At 41.2% G+C, this 22,853-nt stretch overlaps 1 protein-coding gene across 2 annotated transcripts in view; it reads left to right on the top strand.

The window, feature by feature from the left end:
* CCDC171 (coiled-coil domain containing 171) overlaps positions 1–22,853 on the top strand; it is a 209,692-nt gene that overhangs the window by 43,092 nt on the left and 143,747 nt on the right. For both annotated transcript variants that reach the window (XM_060237258.1, XM_060237259.1), the window contains 2 exons: positions 19,116–19,218; positions 21,889–21,995. In XM_060237258.1, the coding sequence (XP_060093241.1) occupies positions 19,116–19,218; positions 21,889–21,995 (210 nt within the window). The remainder of the gene's footprint in view (positions 1–19,115; positions 19,219–21,888; positions 21,996–22,853) is intronic.

Genomic DNA, 22,853 nt, shown 5'->3' with positions numbered 1-22,853 from the left:
GTTTAACCTATCATACATGAATTTCTTCAGTCCCCTTTTAAAGCCATCTAAGCCACATCTGATGGCAAATTATATGCTAATTAAGCCATGTGGATATGTGACCTTCTTCTGTTTTTCTGTAATTGCATTGTGACTCCTGAAGCCTCAAAGCAGCAAAGGGCCTAGGGTTGCCCATTCTGGGTTAAGAAATTCATGGAGATTTGAGGGAGGAGGACAAGAAGTGGAAGACAGGAAGAGGAGGGATTTTAGGGTATAATGCTGCAGAGTTCCCCTTCCAAAGCAACCATTTTTTCCAGGGGGAACTGATCTCTGTAATTCTGGAAGATCCCTGAGCCCTACATGGAGGTTGACTACAACTAAAAGGACCTCAAACAGACTATGTTTTCCTCCAAGTGCTCTTTTTTTTTTACAAATAACCACAAAAATGTAAATCCAGTTCAAGAAAGACAACTGTGTTAGTTAATAGTAGCAATAAAAAAAACTGGCATAAGGTTTAAGACTAACAGATTTATTGTGGTATAAGCTTTTGTAAATTTCAGGCCCTACTTCCACTATCTGCAAATAAGAGCTGTTTACTTTATGACATGACTTAAACTGATAAAGCTTGCATGTCAACACCAGCTGTAGCACCAAGATGCTTTCTAAATCTTTCAGATCAAGCAGCTCTAGTGCCACCTATTAAAGCTGTACTGTGGCACAGTGTGGTAAGAGATCTCTTCAGCAATTAGGAGAGAGCAATTTAAAAATAAAACCTAGGACTTGGTAATAGAAATTACCTTGAGCCCACTGTAATTGATTCCATCCCCTTAAAGAAGAAAGGGAAAAAACCAGGCCTAGCTACCATTTGTTAAGATCTCTGCTGTAGAGTCGGTTAATTTCTGTTGTATTAATTGCAAGAGGGGCTTTTTGGCCTTGGTGTACTTCTGGAATTTTGGGGGAGGCTAGTGGGCACCACCAGCACCAAATATTTGCTGCAGGGGCAGGCCCAATAACAACATGTTGGGAGGTGCCAAGACAAGCATCATCCTAAAGAGGAGAAGTAGCTGCTTCTGAATGCGAACTTCCTGCAGATACAGAGGTGGGTGGGTGGGTGTGTCCAGATAAACCAAACTTACTTTTCTGGTTACTGGTGGTTGAGTATTAGCAGGGATTTGCTTGAAGAAGAGGCAGCTGAAACATGCCTTCGCCTTCACAAAAATGGCCATGTGTTAACCCTTGTTCTCCAGATGTGTAAATATCCTGAGTCTAACCTGTTTTACTTAGCTTTTTAACATTTTTGTTTTCACCTGACCAAACAACTTCCTGGAAAAGGGCTATGGGGAAAAAAAACCTTTAAAACTAAACAGTAAGGCATGAGAAGATTCATTAGAGTTAATGAACTTCTCTGCTCTGAAAACCATCTGTGTCTCGGAAGTTATGTACTCTTTCCTTTTTTTATCTGCTCAAGCTGATATTAAACCTATCTGTGGTCTCACTCACTGACCATAATTTGAATAATCTCAAAGGAATAGTTACTCTTTAGCTTCTTCTAGACTATTAAGTGTGGAAGCAATTTAAATTCACACATTTTTAAGACCAGAGGGGGACCATTACAATTATCTAGTCTGACCTCCGGTGCACACAGGCTGTGGAATTTATCCTGGTTGGATTAAAGCATATCTTTCAGAGAGATTTCTCATTTCAGTTTAAAACTCCATGTAACACCGAACTGGCTACCTTGTTTCTTAAGAAGTTAGTTGTAATTATCCTCAGTACTAGAAAGTTAGGCCTCTTCTGCTTTATTTTTAACTTTTGCCTTCAGGTACTAGAACACATTTTATACTTTGTTTGCTTCATTAAGGACTGATGTAGAAATAATGTGGCCTGTCCATTAACCGTGATTTTAAAAAATCCAAGTGGGCCATGGGCATGGGCACTTTCCTTGCCTTTCTAGCACAGAGTTCCCTTGTAGGCCTTACCTATGGTTTAGAGTTGTGTTTGTACTATTAATGTGGAGGCTGCAGCTTGGGAACTGAAGACTTCCTGGTTTTACAACAAGCCATAGTTTGTCATTGCATCAAGACCATTCTCATTGTCTTGCACAGTCCCCATTAAGGAACAGACTGTATTACATAAATCTTCACCAGCTCTAAAAATGATACTCTATTCATTTAGTTCACAGTCATCCAGATTACTGCTACATTCAAAAGACTGAGGCTCATGGTATTAAAGGCCCTGCTTAGTGTGTCAACTTGGAAGGAAGACCCAGGAACCTAAAATTAGCTTACTTTGATGCAAGTTTGCCTAGTGTTAGAATCTTTCTGACAAGTCCTATATTGCTTCAAGAATGGTGCTTGACATGTGAGCATCTTGTAGATTGTTTTAAACCATATCACTTTTTTCTTGTGATTGCTCTATGATTTCCGAATCCTCTCATGTAACTGGTTTAGCATTATATTGGAAGTGATGGAGACTCTCAAGAAAGAAGTCAAGTAGCATAGAAGTTCTGTGTAATAGTTGCTGTTTTGGATTGTATCACTTGCAGTTTACCTGAATGATCTCCAGATTGCTGTTTCAGCTAGCAGGGATCAAACTTGGTATTGGCATGATCCCCATCTATCCTCTAGGCATTCGATGTACTGATTCATGCACACTGACACTTGAAAAACCTTCCATCTGGAAGCACTCTAACCCCTCTTCTGATAAGCTTCTTTCCAAAATGTATTTTGGATACATTCCAGTTTATGAATGTATCCTGGATTCTTCCTTTTTGGGTGCATAATGTGATTATTAAAAATTTGTTTTATTTTGTGTTTTCTAAAGGACAGATTCAATCCAGAAACTTTTTAAAGATATGGCTTGTTATCACAGTACTAGCCATTGCCAGCTAAGATTTTATATTACCTTCAGTTTGTCTTGTATTTTTCTTGAAGAACAGAGGTCAAAACTGGACATTGTTGCATCATTATCTAACCACTGAGACAGTATGGATGTTTTAGCAGATGGTTGTTCAACCTCTAGTCCTGCTGAGGTTAGTGTAATGAATGCACCCATTCCACAGAAAGGTCAGTGTGTGTGTGGGGGGGGGAGACACATTGATAATTGTCCTTACTCAGCTCACATTTATTCACTGCAAAGGGTATACACCTCAAGATGTTTGATATGGTACAAGATCAGGTGTTTCAACCTTTAATTAGCACCAGAGTGATTTTTTAAATTTTTATCGAGATACAAAATAAAAGAAAATAGACTAAAGGAAAAAGAGAGAAAAAATCTTGAGATCACAATACAGAGGGTAATTACTGCAGATATTAAGAATGATCCTTGATTAAAAAGTGTAAAAAAAGAAAAAAAAAGTATGACATGGTAGCTACCACAGCAACATAGTGAATATTGATAATAGGCTTGCCAGTTGCTGGGTTCCCAGCGGGGGATCCCCCAGTTTTGCAGGCTTCTTCCTGTCGCCAGCCAGCTGTCTGACAGGGGAAAGCCCCGCCACAACAGCCACCATGTGCCTTTAACCTTGACAGGCTTAGAAGATGCTTGTAATTGTTTGTGTTTTGGAATGTTTGTGTGCCTTTAAATCTCAGCAGCAGGAAAGCAGGGGGTGGGACGAACAGCTGTAGGACCAGTCTGTGAAGCTATGAGAAGCTGTGTTTTGCATATCCTTAAGTAGTCATTTCCATAATAAAATGAAAAGGAAAGAGTTAGCTAGAACCTGGTTATGGGATGGAGGAAAACTCCACCCCCTAGGCTGCTCTCCTTTCCTTTGCCTGTCTGAAGAAGCTGGTTGAAATACAGCAGATGGTAGTTACATTCAGCCACTCCTGTGAGTAAATTGACTCTGCGAGATCACTTGGGCTTGCAAACTGTTTATTTTAGCTGCTTTGTGAGTGTGTATGTGTTCCTTAAAAAACCATGCTTATAAATACTTCTAGAGCCCGACTTGTAGGGATATGACAAATTTCACTTTCATTTAGTGGAAGTGCAGCTGCCAGGGTAGGCAAAAAAAAAAAAGGATGAGGAAATGAAGACTGTATTTAGGGAAACTACACTGCTGTATTTTCATTTATTTGTTTAGGGAATGGAAAAGTCTCCTCGCTCCAACCCCAAACTCCCCAGATATTCCCTGAGTCTGATCTGGCAACCCTAATCGAAAATTATTTTTAAGGAGATAAGAATTCTAATGTTTAAGGAGATAAGAATGATCTTTTACTACTTGGACACCCTGCAGGAACTATTTAGCTTCAATGCTTCAAGGAAATTCCTCAGCAACTTCATTGCAGGAGAGTGATGAACAAATTTTCCGTACTGTCAAGTTGCAATATTTTAACTGAAACCAACTGATAAAATGATGAGGTTTTATTAGTATGAAAACACTTTTGGAAAAAGATTTTCCCCAAAAAATCTGTCAAATCCGCCCAGCATCACAAAAATACAGTCCAATATTATATAACTAAAAAGTCTGAAAATATACTTTATTCCTTTTGACTTTGACATTCTTTGCTGAACCCTCAAAATACAAGCTACACTTAGTAGATTTTTTTTCCCTTCTTGCTGTGATCATGATGTTCTCTGCTTGACTAATTTTTTAGGAATGTGTAGAAAGAGAAAGCTGGAAAAATTATTCTTTGTTTCAGTATGAAAAATTAAAATCTCTCAGTAGAGCTTCAATGCACTATTCGTTTAAAACTCATTTGTTCATGCTGCAGTCATTAGTTTGTAGTTTTCTAGAAGTGACATAAGGAAGTAAGAGCTGAAATCATGCAGTTTGGTTGCTGGTAACTTGTCTGTTCTTGAAAGATTTTTTCCCCCTTGATTTTTTTATTTGCCTGTCATGTGCAAGTAGGTATTTTCTTCTTTCATTCTGAAGTGATACATTTCCATTGCTCATGAAAGTGATTAAAGCTACAATCTTTAATCAACATAAAGACAAGGAAACTGTGATTACAGACTGTAGATTGGGAGCTCTCTTGGGGCCCCTCAAACACTTGTTAGCTTCTGTAAGAAAAACACCCTAACAGCATGTGCCAGGCCTTCTTCCTATTTCTAGCACAGCTACGGGGAAAAAGTGTTAGTGTTGGCTGTGGATTGGTTGGAGCTTGGAATTCCATGTGTGATTTGGGGAAGGGTTACATTGTATAAAAGGTTTTTTTGTGTATGAAGGTCTGTAAGATGTGGAAGCGCTTTAAGATCTGGACTTCAGGGTGTATAGGGTTCTATTGTTGAGTATAGTGAGGTAGCTAGGGCTGGACCTAGGGATCATGATGTCATGAAGAGTGCTTCAGTACTGTGCCATGGAACAGTCGAGTCCATGAAGGACAAAAAGTTCAGTTACAACCTGGATTCAGACCAAAGTCAGAATGGACTATGTGGACCCAAGAAGCAGGCCTCCATAGAGGTGGCAGAGAAAAGTCTAAGGAGAGGTGAACTGATTACAAGTAAGGGTGTGAGATGAAGAAGCAAAGGGGACTGGAATGAGGATGTAGCAAGGCAACAGCCAGGATGACATCCAGATGGATAACAAGGATGGAGGGCAGTAGATTGGGGGCTATGGAGAACAGTAGATTGGGGGATCTGGGACACAGACAAGGCTAGAATCTGACTTTGTCCAGACAAGACCTCAGGACTGACCCAGAAGCATTTATGTACCCAGTCAGAATGAACTCACATGCGGCCAGTGGACTAGAACTATGATGGAACCTGGGAGGGTCCAGTATTGCATCTCCTTCCTCCAGTATATCATCTTGAATGGCTTGACACCTAAGGCAGAGGTGTCAAACTCATTTGTTACGAGGGATAGATCTTACATAAATGCTAATTTATGTTGGGCTGGGCCATATGTGCAATAAAATGCAACACAAGGTACCGGAGATATAAACTTCATAAAGATGATTTCAAATGCTGAATGGCAGTAGCAGATTGGATTGGATTAGATGTTATATGCAGAAGGGTAGATATATCAGCAATGATAATGAAATAATGTGATAATGAAATCACAACTTGGTCTAGGAGGATACAGTTCAGGAGACTAAATGAAAATGTCTAAAGAGTGAGCAGTGACTCACGAAAGCTCATAGCCTACCACAAATTTTGCTAGTCTTTAAGGTGCTACTGGAATCTTACTCTTTCTACTGCTATTAGAAACCTCAGCATTCAAAAGCCAGTGGGGGAACATTTTAACCTTCCAGGACATTCAGTTGCTGACCTAAGAGTAGCAATTCTCTTACAAAGGAATTTCAGAACACATCAAAAAACCTTTTCTGGCATAACAAAGAAATTTCAAAGGGAGATCAGAAAGAAAAAATGCTGAATTGCAACTAATAATGAAACTCAAGACAATGAATCATCTTTCTGTATAAAGACCTTAATAACACACACACACAAACAGTGCATCCTTCTGGACTGAATTGATACCTAAGTTTTTTTCCCTCATCACTCCACATTCTAGCTGAATCTGAAGAAGTGAGCAGTGGCTTGTGAAAGCTCATGCCATGCCACAAATATTGTTAAGGTGCTGGTGGACTCTTGCTCCCTTCCACTAATAAAGATTTCAAGCTATGTCCTCCCCCACCCCGCGCCAAATCTGTTAGAACTGGAAAGGGGCATCTCTCTCCAATCCCCCTTGCTCCCTTCCACTAATAAAGATCGCAAGCCATGTTGCTAGGTTTCTCCCCCCCCCCCTCCATTAGAACTGGAAGGGGGAATCTCTCTTTCTCTGGCACTTTCACTTCTGATCCCTCCCTCCCTCTCTGAAGAAGTGTACTTGCTTATCCCTGGAATAAAACTTCATTGGTCTTAAAGCTGCTACAGGACTCTCTCTCTCTCTCTCTCTGGCTCTTTCCTTCCTTAAGAGCACTCAACCAATCAAGGGAAAGCGGGCTTGGCTTTCTTTCTCTCCTCTGCAAAGCAGGGAGCAGAGAAGAGAGAGCTGGGCAAAAATGAGCTGTGATATAGGAAGCTGACAAGAGCCAGTTGGTCATGGAATGGATAGGAGCCTTGCAGGGACTGGTTCCATCCCACAGGTTGTATGTTTGATGCCCCTGACCAAATGCATGAGTTCATAGACCAGTAAGGTTCCTGGTTTGAACAAATTACTAAATGTTTCTGGAGAGACAGAATAAAACCATTGAATGAAATTTAATGAAGCCCATCTTCTGAGGGTTGATTCTTACTACTGCATATGTTCAATTCAATAAGCACATAACTCATAACTATGGAAAACCATGACAGTGGGACCAGCAATTCTATGAGGTGAGACTGTAGAGAGAAAACGCCACCATAATCACATTTTCGAACAACCAGAGCCATGGAGAAGACTGCTCACTCTCCTCAGGCAGGGCCTGATTCACACTGACTCTTTCCTAGACAAATATAAGTAGTGTGAAAAGGTGGTATAGCTGAGCAGTAGCGATACAAACTGAGGGGAAGCTACAAAGTCTCTGGATGAACACACAGAACTATTAACGCTTAAACTTGCTTTTAACTGCAACTCTAGGCAGATTTGTGTCTTACATCATTTGACTCACTAAATATTTCAAGTCTGTTAAACTGCAGAAGAAATTCAAGCTGCCTCTCTGTGGTGCCACCATGTGGTTTAGGAATAACATAGCTTGTACTGCCAGTCACTATTCTGACATAACACTCAGGAGGCAGTGACTTTTTATTTTCAGTGCAGTGTTTTCCTAAATAATTATGTACTTTGTCTCTGACTGCTCAGGAAGAAAATTCAAATAGGTGCTTCCTCGGGGGTGGGGAGAGTCTCTATAATTACAAACATCTTGTGTTTGAAGCATTAGCTATTTTTTATTGCTTGGTTGGCTCTCCAGAAGTTTCTTATATTGCTCAATGAGATTAAGGTGATTCCTACTATTCTGATAATGAGTTGCTAACAAGTCAATCTTCAAATAACTGTCACAGGTAGCAAATTTATAGTTCTGCATAACATACTAAAATCTGTTTTTGCAAGGTTTCTTTCTGCCTCTTTTCCGTGTATGATGGCTATAGTCATTTGCAGTTGTAACTGGTTTTCCACATATTTTATCATCAGAGGGGACAGGAGTTGGCAACATACACAAAATCTAAGGACCGCCTATGCATTGAGCAAATGGGAATGAGTTCTGGGCTTCAGGCCTACAGAGGGCACCAAACAGCCAAATTCTGTGGTCTGAGTTGCTGCTGTAGTTTCCTTTTAAAATCATTTGATCCTTGCAGCTGTGTTAATAATAATTTTCATAGCACAAGCAGTGTACATGGTGCTTCCCTTATATGCAAAGCTATAGGTCCTTCCCTTATAGATCTTACTTTATGAAGAAGAGCAATAAAGGAATAAGATATGTGAAGGAATGGAAAACAGGGAAGACTATCCATTCATTTTCAGTGAGGAAGGAGATGAAATAGATGGGGAAAGATGGAGCTTTGCTGACAGTTGCAGTTGCGAGAGGCTTAAAATTGGGAGCTTGGAATTTTGCATACTTATCCATCTGGAAGGGTGAGGTGGGTCTCTTTCTGTAGAAGATGTTAATTCAGGTATATGAATTTTTGTCTACGTGCAAGTTGTGTTAATGTGGACTAGATAATAGGTTCCCAGCCTTTTTCAGCCCACAGACATTTCTTGAATTTTGATATAGGGTGATGGGGGCAATCACAAAATGGCTATTGCAGGAGGTAGAACTGACTACAGAATGTCAAGGAAGTAAGGTTATAGATTACTCTGCTAGTAGCCTCAACATTTCAGGTAGATGCTCAATTTAATGCGGGTTGCCTTCTAAAATATTTTTATATTAAATATGCATAAAAGTAAATATGCATATTGAGCTAGCTAAGAAAACTTCATCTGGCAGTATCTGTCCTCATTCTGCAGGTATCTAATGCACACACACAAAAGGAAAAAATCTATTTCATCTATTTCATCTCCTTCCTCACAACCTGCCATGTCCTTTTAGCCAAAGCATGTGTAAATGAAAATGAATGGATAGTCTGGCTATCCCCTTTACATGAGCCTTTCTCTCATGAGCACAACCCTTTTAAACCTGCAGTATTACTTGTGACAGTGACTTGGTGCTGATGGACTGATGAGAGCTACTTGCATATATGTACAGTGAGAGAGCTTTTGGCCAGATTTCAAAAGGAACATAAGAGATTTTTGAAAGAATGAATAAAATCTGATCAGTGATGTTATTGTTAATTTACCACTGAATTATAAAATTGCATTCAAATTGGGACGATTGGGTGACTTCAATAGAAGTTCTAGTTAGGTGCATTAAACATATTAGCCTTGCAGCTCATTCATGTTTAGTCAGAAGGAAGTCGGATTGGGTTTTTTGAATATCACTCTGCTATTTGCACAGGAAAAGTTCTTCCCATAAAACCACTCTTACCATTAAACCATAAACTTAAAAATCAGAAAGTCTTACCTGACACTCCTCCCACTTTCTGAAATAACTAGGCAGGAGTCAGGAAAAATATTGGAGGGTGGCATGGTGCCCATGGGCGGCCCTGGATTGTCCAGTCACAAAGACTGGAGTTCTGTATACTCCCTTCTTTCCAACCACTTTGCTTTAGCTACCAAAATCATTCCATAGTTTAAAAAGCATGATAAGAGAATTCTTTATGTAAGCATTAAACAGGAATGATTTAGTAAACATCTCATTTTCCCATTAATCTGAGTTGTTGCTTCTGTTTACTTTTTTTCTTCTGGAAACAACCAGTTTTTGCTGTCCTCTTTTTTTATATGCCTTTGTATTGTATATGCCTTTTTATATGCCTTTGTATTGTGTTCAGTATGTGTGCCAGTTTGGTGTAGGTGTTAAATGCACTGACTCTAATCTGAGAGAATTGGGTTTGATTCCCCATTCCCCCGTGTGAAGCCAGCTGAGTGACCTTGGCAAGCCACAGTTCTGGCAGAGCTGCTCTCTCAAGAGCAGTTTTCAAGAGCTCTCTCAACCCAACCTGCTTCACAAGGGTGTATGTTGTGTGAAGAGGAATTGAAAGAAGATTGTAAATCACTCTGAGACTCCGAGTGAAGGGCAGTGTATAAATTCAATCTCCTCCTCTTCCTCTTCTTTTTCTCCTCCTCCTCAGCCCCTCTCTCCTCCTCTCCCTCAGATTATTGTTATATCAGAAGTCATCACTGCTGCTGTTTCATTTGGTGACCTTTTTAGCAAAGTGTGTCACTGTCACCTTTCTGCTGGATTGGAACAGGATGTTTCAAAAGCATAACTATCAAGGATTCCAGTTGGGAAATAAATGACTTTTTAAGTGGGTGGCAGGCAAGATGTTTAATGAGCTGCTGAATTTGAAAGTCACTTTGCAACAGAATGAGGATCACCTAGGGAAACTTTATAGTAAAATAAGGATCACTGATAGTGTTTTTATTGAAATAGGTTCCTTTGTTGTGCAGCATTTTCATATGGAGAGCCTATGAGGGCTAGTCAGAATGGGATACAATAGGAATAATGTTGCATTCTGTCTACTCACAGGACCAGATCTACATGTTTTTTGAGGGGGGCAAAATTAAAAAATGACACCCCCTTTTGGGCCATTCTATATTATGGTCCCATAGAATACAATGGACTTCATACCCAATTTGGCGCCCCCCCCCTCCGTCAGCGCATGGGGCAAGCATCCCCCTCTGCCCCCCCCTACTCAGTTTCTGCAGCAATTCGGTTATAAAAGTGGCATACATGGTTTTCAGACTAAATACTCCTATTTGGAACTTGCACCCTGATTGAGGTAAACTGTATTGTTGCAGAGGCAAGATTCTAATTCAAGAAAAGGTAGGCCACCATTAGCAATCAACCATAAAGCAAACTAGTAAAATGTGTCACAGGCACAGAACAAGAAACAGCAACATGCAAAGAGCTCATAACTAAGGATGGGCACAAACTGACCCATGAACTAAAGTTTGTCATGAATTTTGGCCAGTTCGTAGTTCACAAAGCAATGTTCATGGAAAGGCAACCGGCACAAACATTTCACAAACTTTAGTGCTGTTCATGAATGGGTACATTTCCAGAGGGACTATCTCTGCTCAATTTACAAAATTCCAAGACAACAACGGGGGCAGACTTCTCTATACGGAAACACCAATTGGAGCCTTCCAAAAGCTTAACAGGCAGTGCTGACTGCCAATAACAGTTACCATTCTGCTCTATAGGATCAGAAACCTATATATTGTCACGGCTGGGGCCAGGTCAAGCAAAGTCCAGGGGCAGTCCGAGTTCTGTAGCCAGTAAGCAGGAGGGTCCGAGGCACCAAATCCGAATCACTGTACAAGTATCGCAGGTCCGAGGTCCAGAAGCCAAGGTCAGGGAGTCCAGAAGTCACAAGCCAAAGTCAGGGAGTCCAGAAACCAAAGTCAAGCCGGAGTGGATGCTAGAACGGCAGGGAGATGACTAGTTGCTTCCACAAAGCCTCCTTCCAAAGCCTACAGCTATATAGCCCTCTGCTGGCTGTTGCCCATTTGGGCTAATTGCTGGCTCAGAGAGGCAGCCAGGATCCTGTTACAACTCAAGCATCCTTGCTCTTAGAAGGGCCAGAATCCTCTCAAAACTCAGGGCTCAGGGAGCGTCTTGCTTGTGAGCGTGCCGCCCTCCTCCGATCCCTGAGGTCCTGACGGAGGCGGTCACGCACACGCGCCACCCGAGGGTGAGGCAGTGGGGCTGGGATCTTCTCCAGCAGGAGGCAGGGGCACTGGTGCAGGTGGCAGGGGCACAGTTTCTTCTGCAGGCTCAACTTCCTCTGCAGGGTCCCCAGCACCCATGACATATATATGCTCTGACAGTTCCACACTGTTTTGTTTATCATCTGTTTGCAGAGGGGCAGGGAACTTGTTAAAAGCCAACAAACAGAGCACATTCATTTATTCCCTCCTGATTATGAACTCCTCTTCCCTGCTGGGGTGTGGATGTCAGATTCTGACCCACCCCATATCTCTGCTCATGCTGAGTAGAGGGATTTAGCTACTGAGTGTGATGGCTGAGCGAGGACCCATGTTTTATACCCTCTTGATTATGAGCTGGTCTCCCTGCTGGGGTTTGGGGTTTGCCACCCTGTCTCTTCTCACGCTGACCAGTGGAGCTTAGCTACTAGGTGCCTTGGCTGAGTGAGGACCCACGTTTTGATTGTGATTCTTTTGGGGTGTTAGGTGTACTCAGGGTTCATGTCCATGCAAGAGAGATGAGGCCAGATGACAGCCTTCTCTGACAGTATTCCAGGGAATAGGCATCAGTGGTCTCGGGAGACTTGGCGAGGTACTCCCTCACCACCACCTCTGCCAAATCCTCTGCTGCTGGTGACCTCTCAGTTCGCTATTAACAACCAGTTGTGGGGCATCTCCCTGGTTGGGGTCTTTAATGCAGAGGCTTCTCCCTGCTTCTTCTGTCTGCTGTTCCCTCTGGCCAAGTATATTGACCTGTAGCCTCTGCAGAGCTCATGCTTCCATTGCAAGAGTTCTGTATTCAGGAGAGCAATGCTGCCTTTTATCTAGGGATCATACTCTATACAGGCCAGCTTGAACTTCCCACTATTGCAGAGAGGATGCAACCTTGTGGTGATGCCCCCCAGCAACCTCTCTGCCAAGGCCCTGACTCATGGGAAAACAGCTGGTTCCAGTGCAGAGACCAGCGCCCAGTCCAGCCTTTGAATTGGGAATGACTTGCTGCAGGCTGGCCATATGGGTGCACAGCATGTTGGTGGTGTCCTGGAAGGGCTTGAAGACACACAGCACTTGGAAGAGGGTCAGCCAGTTAGTGGAGCTGATGCTGAGCTCCTCTTCTGCTTCACCAAACATGCAAAAATAAGTAGGTGGAGTTCCTCATCCCCCTCCCTCTGCCTCTCATGCAGCTGAATAAGTCTCAAGCAAAGGACCACATCTAGGAGAGCAATGTCTCAGGCAGCCTTGACAGTGCTCCCTAATCTCAAGCATTCTTTGCCACCAGCTGATGGATTAATTGATTGGTTCATTTTATAAACCACCCTCCCCTGAGTACCATTTCAATAAAAGCAATTAAAAACAATACAGGGCAACAGTCGGCTCATCCAGAGGCACCTGATGTCAGTTTATACCCTCCCCATAAAGGGGGGGGGAGGGAAAGGGCAAGAGGTAGAGGCCAGGCTTAGTGGTAAACTGTTGCTGTCTTCAACCATAAGCCTGGTGGAACATCTCTATCTTACAGACTCTGCAGATCTGTACCATGTCCTGCAGGACTCACATGTCACTAGACAGAGAGTTGCACCAGGCTGGGGCCAGGGCCAAAAAGATCCTGGCTCTTTTCTAGGACATCCAGATGTCTTTTGGGTCAGGAATCACCAGGAGATTTTGCTCCCCAGAGCATAATGCTCTTTGGGGGGATATACTGAGAGAGGCAGTCCCAAAAGTACACTGGCCCCTCATGGTCTTGAAGGTTAATACCAAAACCTTGAATTTTACCTGGTACTCAACCTGGAGCTAGTGTAGCTAGCAAAGCCACAGTTGAATATGTGCTCTCACAGGGGGTTCCCGTAAGGCTTGGGCTGCTGCATTCTGGACCAGTTGCAATTTCTGGGTCAGTCTCAAGGTAGGTCAGCATGGAGGACGCTATAGTAATCCAGCCTGGAGGTGACTGATGCATGGATTCCTGTGGTGAGGTTAGGGAGAAATGGGAAGAGCCAGTTGCCTGACTTGGTGCAACTGTAAAAATGCCACCTTGGCAACATTTGTGACACGCTTTCCATTGATAAAGAGGCATCTAAGATGACACTTGGCTCTTGACAGTTTGCACAGGTGTTAAAGGTGCAACTTCAAGAGCCAGAAGATGGCATTCCAACCCTGAATAACCACTACTCAGCCGGAGAACCTCCATTTTTAGTGGATTCAGTTTTAGTTGGCTCTATTTTTACCATCCAACCATGGTCTCCAAATCCTTTACCAAGCTGGATGGGGTGACATCTGGCTGGCGATCTATTAACAGAAATAACTGGGTGTCATCAGTGTACTGATGGCAGCCCCACCCAAAACTCCATGCTAGTTAGGCAAGAAAATGCGTATAGATGTTAAATAATATTGGAGAGAGGATTGCTTAGGCAAACAATGCCTTTGAGGTGCACAGCATCTGTGAGCATGTAGCCATGGACAGTGTTGCCACTGCATACCCACTCCTTCAGGCTGCTCTTATCACACAACAATGATGTTTTGCAACATGTGGTCTGCATCCATCCTCTGCACATGAAGCAGAACCACTTTGTAGCCTGGTGACAAAAACTATCCTCTCCTGGGTTATGAGCCCTGCCCCAACAGACATGGAGAGGCCATGGAGGGGTACACTCTACGTGAGAGCAGTAATGTTGGGATGTGGAAGAAGATGCTTCTTCCTCCTGAATTACTGTTGTCAGAGTCTTCTCCAGAGGGTGTTTGCAACTGTTGGTGGCTTTGGGTAATGTTTTATGCTCCCTGAGATTTTCATTTCTGTATTTATCTGAGCCTAGGAGAAGGGACATATTTCAGTCCAAAGGAAGGTGATAGAGGTCCCAACAGTTGGAATATTTTTTCCCTCTTTTGGAATTTATTTCAGATATGGGGACATTGCTCTGAAATCTATGTGAACTGAAGACTAAGGCTACTCAAAACTGGATATTATCAATCACTGGTTCAGCTTTCTTAAGGTGGTAAAGTCTGGAGTGGCAGGAGAAGAATATTGTTTGCTGAGCCACATTTTTGAACTAGTTTGATTTCTATCTGTAAAGAGCAACTTGCAATTGCATTGTGTTCTTGCACTGTGTTATACTACAAATTGTATTTATTTTGCTGTTTGTGAATTTCTTTGTTACAATGTGTTTTGATACTTTACATATTGTTCCTAATTACATATGTTAAATACCCTAGAGACTTGTTAGGTAAGAGTTTTGTCACTCTGGGTCATCTCTTTTATAATAAAAGTAATGGCAATTCTAAATGAGTGGGTATATGGCAGGGGTGGTCAAACTTGCTTAACGTAAGAGCCACATAGAAGAAATGTCAGATGTTTGAGAGCAGGAAGGAAGGAAAGGAAATAGATGGGGGTAGGGAAGAGGGGGGGAGAGGTGGAAAGAAAGCAACTGTAACTGTAAATGTATTCTCCAAGCCACCGGCTGACTTGACTTGGAGAAGTGATTTAAAGAGATAAATGCCTTCTTCAGGCCAGCTGACGGGGCTGTGGGTTCTTCAAGAGCCACACAATATTTGTGAAAGAGGCACATGTGGCTCCTGAGCTGCAGTTTGACCACTCCTTATATATGGTTTCTGATGTGTGAGCAACACCAGTTCTACATGCTCTTGCACAAAGACACTGCATGAAAGGCAATTATCAGTCACATTTCCACTTTCCTGCAGTTCACATTGCATATGTGATTCACACTGCATATGTGATTGAGCCCCGTGGCACAGAGTGTTAAAGCTGCAGTACTGCAGTACTGCAGTCCTAAGCTCTGTTCATGACCTGAGTTCGATCCCCGGTGGAAGCTGGGTTTTCAGGTAGCTGGCTCGAGGTTGACTCAGCCTTCTATCCTTCCAAAGTCAATAAAATGAGTACCCAGTTTACTGGGGGGGGGTGTGTGGAAGCATAGATGACTGGGGAAGACAATGACAATGGCAAACCATCCCGTAAAAAGTCTGCTGTGAAAACGTTGTGAAAGCAACATCACCCCAGAGTCAGAAACAACTGGTGCGTGCACAGGGGACCTTTCCTTTCCTTTTTCCTGACACCAAGCCAGCTAGAACTGTGTTTCTGTGTGTCCTTCTAAAAAAAGCACTGGTAGTCCTTATATTAGCATAGGTGAGGATACATCTTCCCCAGTGATATTGGTAAATCAATAAAAGTAGAATTGAATAATATTATTTAGTGGTTCCAGGGCACTGGCACTTTTCTTCTGCCAAGCAGTTTAATAATTAGGTATCACCCCACAATTTTAGGATCTCATCTCTGGGATGGCTACATTTTGTAGAGAAATAGCTAGAATATAAAAGCAGTGCTGAGAAATCTTGAAGTTGGAAAAGTCTGGTTTGAAGTCAGAAAAATAAATTGGCTAAATTAGACACAGAGGTTGCAAATGCAGCAAGCATGTGTAAATGCAGAGAAGTAGCATTATCCAAGAACAAACAAAAAATCTGAGCATGTGGCAAATGAAGAATAAATATCTGGTAGAGGGGAAAACACTCTGGGCTGTAGAGCAGCTTGTATAGGTATTTTGTGTGAAAAAAGGCTTTACTACACAGTTTGGGTATCTGTACTCCAAATGCATACACTATATTAAAATATTTATTTTAGTTATGTGAGTTTACTATATTTGCTTCCTCCCAGCATTGTACAATCAATTCAAAGTGATATGGATGCAATGATATTGGATATCATTCTTGTCTGTTTCTATCCAGTAAGAATAACAAGTATCTTAATAATTTTTGGAATATTGATGTTTTAGAAACGAAAACGCTGGCTGAGATATTCCATTGGCACTGGAAATTCTTTGTGAAATATGGTACTAACCATCACACAGGGAAACCTATGTAAATGCTACCAGGGATCAAACACTGAAATGTATATGAATAATATATTAGTAGATATACAGAACATATAATTAAAATTGAAATAGTAGAGCAAATTTATAAAATATTTAAACAGAATGGTGGAGAACACAGCAGAGATTCACATACATTGCTTGTCTTCTAGTCAGTCATGATACACAGTTGGCTCATAATAGAGCTCAATTTTATAGGGAAAAGATGTTTCTTACTCAGTAAAAACACTGTCCTTAAATCTTGGAGGCAGACTTTTTAGCCTTAGAAAGTGCTGGGTAATCAAAAGTTAAGATGGCCATCAGACCCTATACCTAAAAAGGAGAAATGGGAACAATTAACAATTCTCAGATTCCTGTCCAATTAAAACTTCCCTTTCACACTGAAGTATAAATTGAATTTTTCTTAATGTTTTCTCACCTTAGTAGTTGATAAGTGGTTCTAATTCTTTGTGTAGATTACACTGGATCCAAGCAGTGTTCTCTCTAAGCTGAGTTACTGTGAGCTAGAACACAGTTTTTTAGCCTCTGGCTGACGCATTTTTGTGTTAGCTCACGGAAAATGGCCCCAGAGCAAACTAATTTATGCAGTAGCTCACAACTTTAATGCCAGTAGCTCATGGAGTAGAATTTTTACTCAAAAGACTTCACGACTTAGAAGGGAGTATTGAGCCCAAAATTTCTTAGGCAGGGCTTTTTGTGTAGAAAAGGCCCAGCAGGAACTCATTTGCATATTAGACCCCCCCCCCCCGATGTCACTAGTGTTTTACACAAGGCTTTTTTGTAGAAAAAGCCCAACAGGGACTTATTTGCACATTAGGCCACACCCCCTGACACCAAGCAAGCCAGAACTGCATTCCTGTGTGTTCCTGCTCAAAAAAAGCCCTGTTCTTAGGAACAAACTAGGCTCTTCAGTAGAGGAGGGCTTTCATTGCATGCACAAATTGCCCTTAATGAAAGGGACTCTGTAGGAGCAGAGGAAAAGGCATACTCATAGAACCATAGCATTGGGAAGGATCTCCAGAGTCATCTAGTCCAATCCCCTGCACAATGCAAGAATTTCATAAATTCAAGAAATTCATCCCCAGTGATCTCTGCTCCATGCCCAGAAAATGGCAAAAACCTTCAGGATCCCTTGCCAGCAATACTCCCTCTAAGCTGTGGAACTTGTGAGCAAAAATTCTGCTTTGTGAGCTACTGTATAAATTAGTTTGCTCTGGGGGAATTTTTCCTGAGCTAAGACAAAAGTGTGTGAGCTGGAGGCAAAAAACAACTGTGAGCTGTCACACTAACACAGCTTAGAGGGAACAGTGCTTGCCAGTCTGTCCTGGAGAAAATTTTCTGGCTGACACCAAAGTGTCAATCAGTATTTCCCCAGTCAATCAGTATAAGAAGGGGCCACAAGAACTAAGCACTGATGCAACTGCCTGATTCACTGGATCAGATGGCCATCTTATTGCTGTCAGATGGCCATCTAGCCCCTGTTTTTAAAAACCTACAGGGAAGTAAAGCCCACCATCTTCTGAGGAAGTCTGTTCCCCTGAGGAACTGCTCTGTCAGGAAGTTCTTCCTTGTGTTTAGCCAGAACCTCATTTGATTTAATTTCAACCTGTTGGTTCTGGTCTGACTTTCCAGGGCAACAGAAAACAATTCTGCACCATCCTCTATGTGACAACCCTTCAAGTACTTGAAGATGGTGATCATATCACCTCTGAGTCATTTCAACCAATCCTTTCATTCACTTTTTCCACTTGCTTTTTACTGTTATGACTTTCCAGTCCTGTGAGCACTAGATAGGGATGCCAAGCCCAAGCTGAGGGATCCCTTCCTCCCAGGTCCTGTTGCCTGCTGCTTCTGGAAGCAGTGGCAGGTGAAGAGCTAAAAAGAAAAACAAGGCCTTTTCTACTTACAGGTGATTGCTAGGGCTACTTGGAAGTTAATTGGGTTAGCTTTAGGGATTGTTAGAAACTCTATGAATTTCCTGTAAGTAGACAAGACCTTATTTTTCTCTTTAATTTCCTCTCAGGATGTTGACTGCCCCCCTCCCCAACCCTCCAGCTAGCTGCCAGTTACTACCTACTAATCTTACACTGGAAATCAGTTCCCCCAGAGAAAATGTATGCTTTGGAGGATGGATTTCATGGCATTATACCTTGCTGAGGTTCCTCCCTTTCCCAGACACAGCCCTCCCCAAGGCTGCATTCCAGAGTTGGCAACCCTAGTGCAGGATAATCTTGAACTCTGGTGAGGTCAAAACTATTCTTTTCTACCTCTCTTTTTTCCATTGTAAAGTGACCTTTCCTGTGGACAATTAACAGAGAAGGACTTTGCTACATGAGGTTGCATATACTTGATTCTGGAGTGGAGCTTTGGGTGCTACCATAACAAGTGGAGAAACATTATGGTAATCTTTAACATGCCGTAGATAAACTGTTTTATGGAATAGAATTTGTCTCCTTTATTATAAGTGCTCTGGTTAATGCAGCAACTTTGGGGCAGGTTGCTGGTTGATTACATTTGTACCCATGATACCATACAACGGAATGAATTTTACAATGTCCTTTAATATGTCTACTTTTTGCTTTCTTCCCCACTGCTGTCAAATAAAGACCAAGAAACGCCAGGTCTTTCTAACAGAGATGTGCGAGAACAACATGAGAGAACTAGAGTTACTCTTGGACAGCTTTACTGTGTCAAGCCAGCGGACAGCAGGTTAGTTGAAGATATAAAATGACAGATGCATCTGTCAGTGTTCCAAAGTCACTACATTGTGGGAATTCTTCAGATGCCCTCTTGTATTCTCTCTTCTCAACATGCTTTGATTTGATGACATGATAAGAGCAGTTCTCACAGCAGTCAAGTGGCCTTGCTAGCTGGGAGAGGGTGACTGAAGGCGGATCTGCTGTTGTCAGCCCAGAACTTGATTTACAAGTGTTGGGTTCTGTGTGATCGGTCAGGAAAGGGCTCGCTTACTGTGCTTGAAATCCAACAGAGAAAAAAAGTCCTTACAGTATTCCTACAAGGGGAACAGATGTTTTGGGTTGAACTGAGCCAAATTCATAGGCAACCTTCAGCTACTTAAAGGTCATCTATTCAAAAAAAGGTTATGTAGGACACAGAATGCAACACATTATTGCTCTTTATTGAGTGGCTTTGAAGTCAGCTGAGTAGTAATAATTACAGTCATGCTAGCATAAAGTACTACACTGATTGGTGTGTAAAAATGATCTCCCGTATACTCTTTTATTTTCATTGTGCACATAATGATAATATGAAAATGAAGGAATATAATTTAAGAATGGGGGAGGGATACTTTGATGCTAGGCTTTTTCAAGCCTGTAGCATTACATTCTTCTACAAAACAGGTATTGTTTACTCATTGAACTCTGTAGACAGGGGTCATGTGACCATAGGAAAATGGCCAGAAGTGCAATTGGAGGTACAGGATAAAAGCATACAGAAGATCTTTTAAGAAATCAGTGATCTCCTTTGTGTTTTATTTTTCAAAGGCATGCAACACATTCAGTATGTATAAAAATTACTTCTGTTCTTGTAAGTGTTGCTTTAGGTTCTAACCAAGGCTGGACATGGGCAGCTGGTGTGATCTCACTCCATCTTCATACTTTTGGCCCTGTGTAGCTTCTAAATGTACAGAAAGAGCTTGGTTTTATTTTTAAAAATTATATATATATATATATATATATATATATATATATATATATATATAAATGCTATTATATAAATGCTATATATATATAAATGCTATTACCAATTCTCAGGTTATTTCACTGTTAGGAATTCCTTAGGTTTGATTCCCTCTCCCTTTGTTGGAACTTTAACCTGAACTAAAGTGTGTCTTCTCTCCTCCAATTTGATACTCAATAAGGCTACCCTTTCAAGGAGAACAGATGTTTTTGGTTCAGCTGAGCAAACAAGGGCATACAGAGCAACCTGAGTCATACCACTGGGTTATCAAGGTCAATGTTGTTTAGTCTGATTGGCAGTGGTTCTCCAGGGTCTCAGGGTCTCTTTCATATCACTGACTAACTGACCCTCCTTTAAACAACAACAACAAACTGAAGTTACCAGGGATTGAACTTGAGGCCTTCTACATAACAGATGTTCTGAACAGTCATGGGAAATATGCAAAGATAAACTGAATCAGTCTGTCATTCCAGCATTCATGCTGGCCACTGAAAACTCACTTTTTTTCTAGAACTTCTGCCACCAGCTCCAATGATGCTGCACACTTTAGTTTTCCCTTCCATATGAAAATTAAGATAATACTGCAGTTCTTTCACATTAATGCTAACAGAGTTAAGAATTCTCAGAAATCATCACAAGTACATGACAGAAGTCAAGGGGGAAATTCCCTACTTCACTATGCTTCTTCTTTAAATTGCACCTCCCAGGCTGTATTTGGTTAAAAATACCATGAAAATAAATGTAAAATAATTCCATTCTTGGGCCTGTTCAGTGTGATTTCTTTGTAAACTGTTTTTCTGCCATTGAGTGGGACAAATATTTGGGCTCAGTTGTTTGTGGTAGGGTATTTTTTCTCTCCCACCCCCAATCCATGATTGATTTTTGTAGACACTGCTTCTGATGAGGTGACTGTTCTGACACACAGCTTCAGAAAGTGGATTGACTGATGGCTTGCCAAACCATCATTGGAGCTGGTGGCAGAAGTTCTAGAAGACAGCTTTATTTATGAACACAGTGGGGAAAACTGGAATTTGAACTGGGGGAAAAAAGAAGGAAATGGGTCATTGTGACAATACAGCCATGAGTTTAAAATTGTTTCAGTCTAGCCATGAGTTTAAAATTGTTTCAGTCATCAATCTGGTTTCATTTTTCAATTTGGCATGCAAGATAAGAGAAATATTGGGGATTGGTATTCAACTGCTTTAAAATGCATCCAGAAAAAATAGGAAGTCTTGTGTTGCTTGGCGTAATGGAGTAAAAATGTTTTGATACAAAATGCATGGTTGAATTTGAATTAACAAAAGCCTAAATGCAACATACTTCAAAAAGTGCTTGTTCTGTGTGGAGGGTGATCTTTTAAATCTGCATGTAGACTTGTAGTCATTAGATATCTTTTAAATAAAGTCAGAAAGAGACCTCATGATGTGAATGAAAACAAACAGACATTATCATTTTTTCATGCGGTGATCTACAGCCTTGGTGTAAGAATTTTCTTCAGCTTTACTTGGTATTAAAGAATAGATACACCAGTGTGCCTTTGAGAAAACACAGTGGTTGTTCAACATTCTGTATTGTCACTGGAGCCTAACTAATTTAAATATCTCTGTTGCTGTTGGAGAAGTTTTCTGTGTCTCTTCAACTCGAAGGGCTTTGTTTTGATTCTATATTTTTCTTCAGGCACTCACAAGGACAAAGATAAACCTCTGAGCTTCACTCTTGTCCTTGAGACTTTGAGGCATACCTTGACAGATTACCAGAACAAGCTGGAAGATGCATCTAATGAGGTAACACTTGCACTGTTTGCTCCACACACATAGCCTTCGGCCCCCAATACGAGATATTCCTTGCTTGTTACAGAGGTCAAAATACTGAGAAAGTTGAATTGACAGCTTCACAAATAAGAAAAAGAAATAATCTTTTGTCACTGTTCTCCCTCTAAGCCTGCCCTGTGGCCACGGTTCACTTAAGTTTAAGTAACTATTTAGCAATTTGTGTTTTTTAAAAAAGAATATGTATATTGAACTCTTGTGGCTCTCAATTACTTTCTAAGGATATATGTAAGTTTCTGATATTTATAATCTGTTGCTAACTTAAGTCTTCAGCATAAATAAGTAATATTTTTTTTTTTACAAAAAGACCTTAAACTGTGTTCAAAATCCAGCATGGATTGATGTCAGATTCTTAAATGTGTATACACTAGGGGGCGGGGGGGGGTGGTGGTTTACAAGGTAGGAGTCTATTGGATTGAATGGTCATTGCTAAAGGCATTTTTATTCTTTGCTGAAGAAAGATACCTGTGTTTGTTCCTTTTGGAAAGTTATCAGACTTGTAAAACATTTAGTTGGGTTTTAAACTAAATTATATTTTAGTGTGGTGATTGGAACCCACTGTAGAAGAAAAAAGGGGGAAAGTACAAGGTTGAGAGTTTTATTAGATCTTCTAGATTTCTACATGTTTCGCTAATGCTTTATTGGGAATCTTAGATAAAAACTTCTTGGCTCCCACCTTGAATGACTGGATGAAATTACCTATGTAATTATTAAGTAGATACACCTGAATTTACATCCATTTAGTTTTGATTAGCTTTAATGGGAGAAAATATAGTTTAAATCAAAGAATGTCAATTTGGGCTATGAAGTATC

Source organism: Heteronotia binoei, chromosome 4 (genome assembly GCF_032191835.1).
Source record: "Heteronotia binoei isolate CCM8104 ecotype False Entrance Well chromosome 4, APGP_CSIRO_Hbin_v1, whole genome shotgun sequence".
NCBI lineage: Eukaryota > Metazoa > Chordata > Lepidosauria > Squamata > Gekkonidae > Heteronotia > Heteronotia binoei.
Note: the sequence above shows the minus strand (reverse complement) of the source record. Positions and strands in the feature narration are given on the sequence as shown.